General features: G+C 39.9%; 1 protein-coding gene across 1 annotated transcript; it reads left to right on the forward strand.

The window, feature by feature from the left end:
• The first annotated feature begins 605 nt into the window (after positions 1–605).
• On the forward strand, positions 606–6,386 carry LOC136840256 (C-type lectin domain family 4 member C-like). Its single transcript, XM_067106884.1, has 7 exons — positions 606–1,181; positions 2,542–2,571; positions 3,860–3,889; positions 4,273–4,431; positions 4,976–5,081; positions 5,331–5,429; positions 6,063–6,386. The coding sequence occupies exons 1-7, from the start codon at positions 1,025–1,027 to the stop codon at positions 6,094–6,096; spliced, it is 615 nt and encodes a 204-aa protein (XP_066962985.1). The 5' UTR covers positions 606–1,024; the 3' UTR covers positions 6,097–6,386.
• Positions 6,387–10,700: the final 4,314 nt, after the last annotated feature.

Raw genomic sequence — 10,700 nt, forward strand, 5'->3', positions numbered from 1 at the left:
AAAAATCCGCCGGATGATAATTAAGACATGACAAAGATTATGAGACAGACAGACAGTAAAAACACACACACACACACACACTTGCCAGTGTCTAAGATAAAAAGGAATGTCGAAACTGAGACGTGGAAAATCCCAGACATCGATCAGAGCTTCCCAAGAGACAACAGTCACAAACTGCGCAGTGGCATAGATGGAGAAAGCAGACAGGGACTCTTGTCTTGACGACAAAAAGGGGTCATCCTTTGCAAGGTCGAGGAAGACTATAAACTCTATCAAATGCTCTTTGGTTATTAGTTCTTCGCCTTTCCTTTCGAGGGAATATACAAATGTAAACAGAAAATAATATTTTAGATAATGTCTCAGTCGCTCTTACACCGGTTAGAATTAACAAGACCTGTTTTAAAAGTCTCCCTCTCTCTCTCTCTCTCTCTCTCTCTCTCTCTCTCTCTCTCTCTCTCTCTCTCACTCCCCTAAGCTGCAACCAACTTCAGTGAACTAACAACCAGATACGTAATGATAACAGATCAGAAAATAAACCACAAATAGGAGAAAAGATGTAGTCAAAACCACATACATTTTCGGAGTCTCATGTTTCCTACTTAGCGTGGAGACACCGAAACCAAGACCTGCTAAAACCCCCTCTGAAGATGGAGCTTGACGTTCCGAAACCGTTTGTGGTTTTGAATATATTGGTTCTCCAATTTATGAGCTTTTCTCAATCAAATACGTAGTTGACAGGCCAGCTTAACAGGATCGAACTGGGTTTTTAGTAAAACTCTTTCTTCTCCTAATCGGTGCGTGTGGGTGCGGTGTCCTTTTTTCGACAGCATGATAATGTCAACAAGCTCCTCATCTTTGAAGATGATCAGACGCACCTCCTTGTATCCACATAGTATCCCTTAGGAGAGCCACGCTCTGAGAGTGCCGAGGGCGGTATAAATTAAAGGGAGAGAGAGAGACTCTCCTCAGGACAGAGGTCAGACGTGTCACTGCACAGCTCGGGGAAATTCTCCTGCCCGGCGAGATGATGAAGAAGCATTGGGGAATCTGCTCGCGACCTATGGCTCTTGCCTGCCTGCTTCTGCTCGCTGGTACTCGCTGCTGCTACTCGCAGCGGATGAATGACGTGCAAAGCGAACTGCTGGTGAATTCCATCAATCACCTCTCCGAGGCAATCAGAGGTAAGTAAGAGTTAGGGCCGGCCGTGGGTCCGGCTTTCCTTTCGTCTTACATTATCTGTTTCGCCTTTTTTTTTTTTATTGATTCCTGTCTTAGTCTCCACCCCCAGGAGGGACAGGTATATGCCAAAAGAGTGAGAATATTTTCATACTAGAGCAAGAGCCCGCGTTGGCATAAGACCTGCTTCATTAACGACAATAACAACAATTTCTGTATCAGATGAAGGTCATCCACATCTATTCGAAACACGGGAACTTAGAGAGTCGTTTTCCCAAGCCTTGTTTATTGATTGTTTTACCTGTTGATCACGACGCAATTGCGTGTTGATTGCGCCTGTCTTGGGCAATCAACAAGACGCATTCTCGCTTTCTCGCGCGCTCTCCAACGATTCTTAAAGCGTTCACAGAGGAATTGGTCGCATTTAAAGCACGGTCAATCGTTGGAGAGCGCGCGAGAAAGCAAGAATACGTCTTGTTGATTGCTCAAGACAGGTGCAATCAACACGCAATTGCGTCATGATCAAGAGGTAAAACAATCAATAAACAAGGCGTGGGAAAACAACTCACTAAGTTCCCGTGTTTCGAATAGATGTGGATGACTTTCATCTGTTACAGAAATTGTTGTTAGTGTAGTTAATACACAGTAATACTTCTTTTTTCATAACTTAACTTTGTTATATTTGGTAAGTTTTTATTTAACAATGATTCAACCTAATGGGTGTGTTTAAAGAATTCTTTAATGTTTTGCGTATATTTTTTTAATATCTGAGAGTATTTTCTCTCAACCTTTTAAACAATGTTTATCTTTGCTTAACTCTGTAGTGCACCTCACGTGGCAAGCATTAATTAATAAAGTTTTTTTGCGGCGTCCCTTCGGTCCCTAGTTGTAACTCCTTTCATTCCTTTCACTATATTTCCATTCATATTCTCTTTCTTCCACCTTACTTTCCACCTTATCCTAACAATTGTTCCCTAGTGCAACTGTGAGGTTCTCCTCCTGCTGCACCGTTCAAACCTTTTTACTCTCAATTTCCTTTTCAGCGCTGATCGAGTGACCTCATTGGTCCCAGCGCTTTGCCTTTGGCCTAAATTCTATATTCCATTCCACCTTTGTATCCGGTCATTGCAGAATTGACTCGAGTCAATAGAAACCAGTCACTCAGTCAATGTGTCTTTTTTCTTTCTGGACTCCTTCGAATCGTTACTTGACCACAAAGCGATAAAATGAATAATCTAAATGCTAATAACCACCACACAATGAACAATAAGAAAGTGAATGAATGGCGAGATATATGATGAATGTGAAGGCAAGTTACCCTATACTACTTATCACTGAAACTTCAACTTTTTTTCTCCTTTTCAGAAATTTCGGCAGAGCTGAAGCCCCTCAAAGGTTAGTTCCCCTGGATACTCTCACTGAGGCTGCAAAGCCAAGAACCGAGTCACTTTCAACCATTCAGCAGTTAAGACAGTGAAACGAGGAAGTTAAGTGGTTGGACAGCAAAAGAAAGATCCAGCATGTTAACAACACTCGTAAAGGAGTGGTAAAGTGTTACAAGGAATAAGAGGCATAATGTGGACCACCGGGCTCGTTAATCACCCGAGACAACTGTAAACTATTCATAATAGAATACCTATTCTGAGTGAACGATTTCTGTTGAAGTTGACGGGGCTACGTATGCTTTTCCCTGTCATTAATGGTGTCTTTCAGATATCTTTTCCAACTTCTACATTCAGTTGTAAAGCATAAATAGCAGTGTGGTTGATTAGTAACATAGAACAAGCAATGGAAAGCAATGAATCTATGTTTAAATAAGAGTTAGGTCATTTACTGAGACAGAATGCCCTTCATTCAACACCTTGCTGAAGAATGATGTGTGTGTCCTAAAAGTCATGGTAGTCACCTCTTCGGTCGAAAATGCTGTAAGATCTTCGGGGTTTGGTTTCAGAATACAAGAGCAGTGGTCCACAGAGAGAGAAGTAGGGGATTTATGAGCTAAAGATAGGCATCAAATTGTTCTAGGAACCCAGACAGAAAAAGCATCCAGATCTGTAGGGTTCTGTGAGGTGAAGAGTGAGAGATGAAGGTAAATGAACAGTGAAATCATCTGCACTTGAATGGGTAGGAAAAAAAAAAGAACTTTGAAGACCACAAGTTGAATTGGAATGTAAAATTTAGGCCTAAGTCCAAGCGCTGGGACCTACGAGGTTATTCAGCACTGACAGTGAAACTGAGAGTAAAGGAGGTTTTAAAAGTGTAAAAGGGGGTAAACCTCGCAGTTGCGCTATGAAACATGTGTTAGGAGAGGGTGAAAAGTAAGACGGAAGAAAGAGAGTAGGAACTAAAGTGCAGTAGCTAGGGACGCTGCAAAGAACTTTAAGTAATGCCTGCAGTACACCGTAAGGTGCACTGATAGCATTGTCCTTTATTGGGAAGATCACAAGCAGAATAAAAGGGAAGTAGCAGGAGTCGGAAAACGTCTCTGAAATTCACTGGTGGCAGGGAAAAGAGCACAAGTAGCGACATCAACTTCAACAGAATTGATTGATGCCTCAGCAAAGGAACTCCAATAAGTTTCTTAGAAACAATGAAATAACGTAAAGAATGACATATAAAAATGACAGTTCTGTGACTAATTTAGCGATTCCAATATTAACTCTGATTGTCCTCATTTTTTCAGAAATTTCGGCAAAGCTGGAACCTCTCAAAGGTAAGCCCTTTCTGGTTATTCGGAAACACACCCTGCATGCAGATATGACCCCGAAATCAATGTCAGGGATGGCGTGCAATTATTTCATGATAATTTGCTTATCGCGATCCGATAGCACGAATGATTGATATGTAAACGGAGAGATAGATAATGAAAATTTAAAAAAATAGTGCCTTGCAATACTGGAAGCAAGGTCTAAAGAATGCCGCATTCTTTAGACCTTGGCTGGAAGCATGTGGAGTTTTCCTTATCCATCAAAGAAATTAACTGGACTCAGAAATAGTCTGCGTGAACTATGAATCAACTGTTTCTAGAATAAACTTGTGTTAACCTTGAGATGACCAAGCGGACATTATTAGAATAAAATCCTGGTTTTTTTTCAGTTTTTCTTCCTTGCAAGAGTGGCTGGTTCAAGCTGAAGTCGACTTGTTATTTCATCAGCGAAGAACTAGCCACTTGGGATCAAAGTCTCCAGAATTGCACGGACATGGGTGCTGACTTCGTCAAGGTCTCTCTCCACGAACAGTTTCTCTTCCTCCAAGGTAAGTGAAGGCTCAATCAGCGTGGTAATTAGTCCTCTTAATTACGGCAGGCACTGCACAGTATATAACTGTTATTTGAAATTGCTTGATGCCTTCCCAGTTTAAATGATTTATTCATTTCCCGTAGGTGGTAGCGCCGTCAGTGCAATACACGCGGTGCACTGTATGCATTGCTTAAAGTTCTATGCAGCGTCCCTTCGGTTCCTAGCTGCAGCTCCTTTCATTGTTTACTGTACCTCCGTTTATATTCTCTTTCTTCCATCTTATTTTCCACCCTCTGCTAACAATTGTTTCATAGTGCAACGGTAAGGTTTTCTTCCTGTTACACCTTTAAAAACCTTTTTACTCTCAATGACCTCATAGGTTGCAGCGCTTGGCCCAAGGTCTAAATTCTATATTCCATTCTTTGCCAAGGATTCTATTCAAGTCTGGTGAATGAAATCTGTTGACAGAAGGCAAAAACTGCTGCGAAACTCTGCTTATGTTTTCCTGTATATTATTTACTTTTGCAAGTCTCGGATCTCACCAGTCGAATCCTTTGCAGAGTTGGCGAAAGGGCATGACGTGTGGATAGGACTGAGGGACTACGAAGGGAAAAATGCCTATAAATGGGCCAAAGACAGTACCGTTCACGTCAGGACCGCTCTATGGTAAGTACTGACAGAAATCAACCGAGTTAGTTTCCAAACCGCACCACTCTTTCCTCCTCCGTTCGGCTACCAACCACATACACAAACACACACACACAAACAAACAAACAAACAAACGCGCACGCGCACACACACACACACACACACACACACACTATAGTGAATAATCAATCTTTGCCCTGACAAGAATTAGTGATTAAGACAATGGTTGCCTTAATATTTCAACAAATATCATCTTATTTCTTCCAGGTGGGAAGAACGTGAGCCTAATTCTTCTGAAGAACGGTGTGCCCACTTTAAGAGAGATACGAATAAGTGGAATGATATGATGTGTCACCAAACGTATAGGTAAGGATATAAAACACCTCGGTGGAGCACAGCTATGATTATATGCAATCGATGTCATTCAGTACAGATAAATATATTTATTTTTCTGGGATTTGAATCAAGTTAAATATTCAGGCCTGCTCTGTTTATGAGCTGCATGGCTACATTATCATCAAAACTGATAACAGTAATTTTTTTAAAAGTTAGTTGGATAAACAGTGTGTGTGTTTGTGTGCGTGTGTGTGTGTGTGTGTGTGAGAGAGAGAGAGAGAGAGAGAGAGAGAGAGAGAGAGAGAGAGAGAGAGAGAGAGGATAAAAAAAACAGTGATGATCACTCATATAACCAAAGCTAATCAAAAATAAAAAATTAGTATCAGAAACCATATACAAACTGATTCACAGAGAGTGAGAGACAGACAGACACACATGCACACACACACACACACAGGGGATAGGAAAAAACAGTAATGACCTCTCATACAGACCAAAGCTCATCAAAGATAAAAATAGTATCAGAAAACCTACACACACACACACACACACACACACTGAAAGAACCAAGTGTACATCAGCTCCTAAAACAAAAAGCAAGGTCACACCAAAGTACAAATTCCATGAAAATAATACGAGAACTGTCTTGACTTATACCAACAGGTACTTCTGTGAAAAACCTTTGGGAACGGCTTAGGAATTCACGCCATCGCCCTCGTCTTGAGCATACATTAAGCCTACCGAAGAGTGGTAAAGTTTTTTTTATGCAGTATGAAATGGAGACTTACAAGTCCAAGAGCTTTCTCCCAAAGGAAAACTTCAAAGGCAGCGTCACACTTGTTCCTTCTTTTGACAATAAACAGTGAAGTGCGTGTGTACATTTTCTTGCAGACATATCGCTATACAAGATACCGGTGTTTGCAATGAAATATTTAGGTTACCATTAATTGTTAGACTGTGGTGCCTCTGAATAAATGATTAATTCTCGGAGAGGCTTCTTAGTTCTGACCTAGAATCACTTCCCTCCAAAACAAGCTGTAATATCCGGTTATTAGTTATTGGTTATTACTTACTATGTCGAGCAGTTAGCAAGATTTTGCACTGGAATTATTGCAATGTGTTGCAAGGTATCCCAGACTTCTTCCTTCTACAACAATAGGCGCGTTGTATTTAAAAATCAATCAGTCCTATCAACTTGCAACTTATGGAAAATGCTCTACGTAATCTTATACACTGGTTAATATGTAATTCCGTAGGCCATATACATGCTTAAGATTCCCTGTAGGCAAAGTATGAAGAGTAAAGATCCTCTGCAGACGATTTTCAAAGGGAATAAAATGTTCATATTGATGATGGCAACGATATGCACATACCTATACTGATGATGTTGTATCAGTAAGGGTGTATAATGACAGCACTAAACAAACTTATTTTAATGATGGTAAGGCAATGATCATTATGATTTCGGATGCTCTATTGATAAGGAGCCTTATGAAGATTTCTTTAAATTCCTTCTTCCGTTGTTCCAGACGAGTTTTATAAAAAAAAAAAAAACTAATTTCACATCATAATTTCTGTGCATAAGATAGAAGGCTTCTGTAAAATCTTTCGACTACGAAATGGGTTGGGCAAATAGGCTATATATAGGGGAGCGAGAACTATAGTATTATCAAACGAAGGAGTAAATGTTACTTGCTTTAACTTTTGAAATGGGAGAGATAGACTTTAAAGGCAGATGAGGAAAAATTACTCAGAGTGTTTATGTTTCCTGAAAAGAAAACCCTCAGCCATAAATAGGAGAATGAGCGTTTATAAACGTGAGTTTTAGGCAACAGAACAGCATAGAAAACGTTAATATTTATGATGGATAACTGAAAGACGGAAAAACGTTTTGTTAGCCCATACCCAACGTAATCTGACTACAAATTAAATTCTTTTGAATTATCCCCATATGAAAGATCACAGAAACCGAGAAGAAGAAAAAATGGGCTATAGTTTCTTGGTATTTTATTACAAATAGATGATTTGCGTACACCAAGAAAAAGTTTTTGACCTAGTCCTGGCTACGTAATTATACAATTGCTGCTTTTCTAGGATCTTCAGTCAATATCAGAGGGCACATCCATCTGTAGCTGACAAATCTGTGGCATAACTCGACCGGAAAAAAGGGACCAAAGGAGGGTGAGGACATATTTACGTACTAAGTTCAGTGGCGTATCTGGTATTCCATCACTGGGGGTGCCTAGGTGGGGCCAAGATATTTTTTGGAGGGGCCAAAGAAAATTACACAAAACTAACGTACCAATTCTGTAATTAGTAAAATATACTATTCTCAAATGCATACATCCATGTGAATAAGGGACAATAATAGTATTGTTTTGGTGTAGAATAGATAGGGAAATTAGATAGAAAAGAGAGAGAGAGAGAGAGAGAGAGAGAGAGAGAGAGAGAGAGAGAGAGAGAGAGAGAGAGAGAGAGAGAGAAAGAGAAAAAGTTAGGAGAGAGAAAGAGAGAGAATAAGAATAAAGAGAGAGGCAAAGAACACAGTGATAACGCCCAAAAGCTGTTGTTGTATCGTGATTAATACGCTGATCAAGGCAGGATGTTTACATGAACCATAAGCAGTATATCGTGTTGAAGGCATAAAAACAGTCGTAAAAGTGAGAAATAATGGTCTCGCGATTAAGCTAACCAATTCATGAGTCAGCACAGCCTAAATGCTTACAGCAGCTGGTTCTATAGCCCCACCTTCTCAGGGAGGCGTTTTCGTGGAAGTTCCAGGAATTTGTGGGTTGGCCCAAGTGATGTACTTCTTCGACCTCCAATCAATTATACTTGGGAGGGGTCTTTCACACACCCTCCTAAGATCACCTCCAATCAAGTCCTCTAAGGAGAGATTTGAATCACACCCACTACAGTCCTTCCAATCAGCTACTTGAAGGGGAGGCCCTGCTGATTAATCCTTCCAACAAGGCTAGAAGGAGGTGGAGATTGCAGATAACAAGTTTTCTAGGGGTTCAACAAGCTAGAGAATGACGAGGAGGGAGAGTTCAGAACTGTGTCATTCAAGGGAGAGTACGTCTCCCCTCGCTTCAGTGTTCCCCATAGAGACTGAGTCAAGAGTGATTCGTTTTCTATCATTGTAACTTGTTAGTTTTATACTGATCCTTATAATACTATATACTAATTAAAGTGAAGAAATTACCGATCTCGCCTCTATACGCCTTTCTGAGAGATATCAATACTTAAAATAACTAACTAAAGAAGATAGCACATCATCCGTAAAGCGATCTGAAGGACACATCGAAAAGAAACCAAGGTAAGAAGAGAAAGACTAAAAATCATACAAAAAAGAAAGAGGAGAAGAGATAATCCTTACAGTATTAGTAATTAGTAAACCTGTATTTGAATTGATAGAGTTCAATTTTCAATTAATTTTCAACTGTTACTATATGTAAATATATCAAATACTGTAACGTAAATTTCCTCACAACCTTATATTCAACACTAGACTAATTTCTATTATCAAGTTTTAATTTTCAACTATATTATATTGTCCTTGTCATGTAAATTTGTCAAAATAGTGCATATCATCAGTAACACAAAAGACTTATGACCCTCCAAAATCTCTTCAAAATTTCAACCTATACCATTCCCTCCTCTTCATCTCCTCTCCCTGGAAATTAACTCTAAGCAGCAGTAGAAGATTGCATTGCAATTATTTAAAACTGTAACTATAGTTTCAATCACTTCATATATTTGATAGCATTAAGTTGGATCAAAACATCATGAACAAACATGTCATTTGTGTTAAAACCCTATAACTATAATTCTGCTTTTGACCACCAAAGAGTTAAGGTTTAGCTATAAAAGGAAATTTCAACTAGGGGTTGCCTAGTGTGGGGCTAAGCATCTTACTGGGGCCCCAGCCCCCTGGCCCCCCCATAGCGATGCCACTGACTAAGTTGCTCTTAGGCTAGGTATTCTTGATCAGGTTGACCTGTCAGTTCTTCTGCCAGTTCATTTAATCTAGCATTAAATCTAAGTGTCGACGACAGTTTATTGGCGGAGTCAGTCCACTTACCAGAACGGGTGAACTGGTGGAATTACCTAAAGTTCTTCCAACTGACTGACGAGTGATTTGCATGTTTGAATGGGTAAGGTACGATTTTATGACTGGATTTCGCCTGGGAAAGATCTCAGCCTCTCGAACCAGAATATGAATAAACTATGTCTAGGACTAATTCATTTCATTGTTAGACCCTGCAGCGATATTTGTAGACCGTTGTGAGTCCAAATCATATAATAAAAAATAAATATTTCCATGTGATACAGACAATTTGGCATAGACCTAGGCCAATGTCCCGTCTTTTTATGAAAGGTGTTACTAGTGAAAGTAGGCTTCACTGTCCATTTAATAAATAACTGAACCAACCCACAATTCTAATTTAAACTTATTCATTAATATTGTATGAGAATAAACACCTATCTTTAATAGGCAATATTTACTGTAGACCATACGTATGCCTTTTTATTCTTTCCTGTTATCAAGTGAATTGCCGCAGCAGCTGTTCTATATAGCTCCACCTCCTCAAAAGCCCAGGGGGCTTTCTATCTGTGCCAAGTACTGTTGCCACGACGAAGGCAATAGTACTGACAGTTCTATTCTTTTTATGTGGATGCTCATCCATCGAACGGTCGCGGGTAAACTGACAGGTAAACCTGATCGTGAAAGCCCGGTCTTATAGGTCTCAGAGCTTCAAGCTACAAATGAATTGCCTCCTTGGAGGCATAAGGCCACGGTAATCTAGCAACGACAATTTCCCCATAAAGAAGTCCGACAGTGGAATTTTCATCTGGAGGAGCCAAAATTTTTAGAAACTTTGTTTTGGTCCCACGTCAGTACAAAGGGTGACCAAAATTTTTGCATTCATTTCTAAAAGAAAATAGAATGGTTCCGGATGCAAACTAAAAGAATTTGCAAGAATTTAAAGAACAGCCCTTTTGTAGTGATAACTAGGAGTTCTGAATATTCTGAATATTAATTAACATAGTGAAAGAGAGAGAGAGAGAGAGAGAGAGAGAGAGAGAGAGAGAGAGAGAGAGAGAGAGAGAGAGAGAGAGAGAGAGAAACCTTTCATTGGTAGACATGGATATATACAGAGAGAGGGAGAGAGAGATTGGAAGAAACGAACAGAGAGAGAGAGAGAGAGAGAGAGAGAGAGAGAGAGAGAGAGAGAGAGAGAGAGAGAGAGCGGGAATAGCAAAATATATGTGTTACAGCTGTATCGTGATTACGAG

Source organism: Macrobrachium rosenbergii, chromosome 7 (assembly GCF_040412425.1).
Source record: "Macrobrachium rosenbergii isolate ZJJX-2024 chromosome 7, ASM4041242v1, whole genome shotgun sequence".
In the NCBI taxonomy this organism is placed as follows: Eukaryota; Metazoa; Arthropoda; class Malacostraca; order Decapoda; family Palaemonidae; genus Macrobrachium; species Macrobrachium rosenbergii.

Bases quoted from the DNA above. Each gene is read 5' to 3' on its own strand.
- LOC136840256 (XM_067106884.1), top strand. From the start codon at position 1,025: ATGATGAAGAAGCATTGGGGAATCTGCTCGCGACCTATGGCTCTTGCC. The intron at 1,182-2,541 runs GTAAGTAAGAGT...TCTCCTTTTCAG, and splicing joins CCTCTCCGAGGCAATCAGAG to AAATTTCGGCAGAGCTGAAG. The intron at 2,572-3,859 runs GTTAGTTCCCCT...TCATTTTTTCAG, and splicing joins AGAGCTGAAGCCCCTCAAAG to AAATTTCGGCAAAGCTGGAA.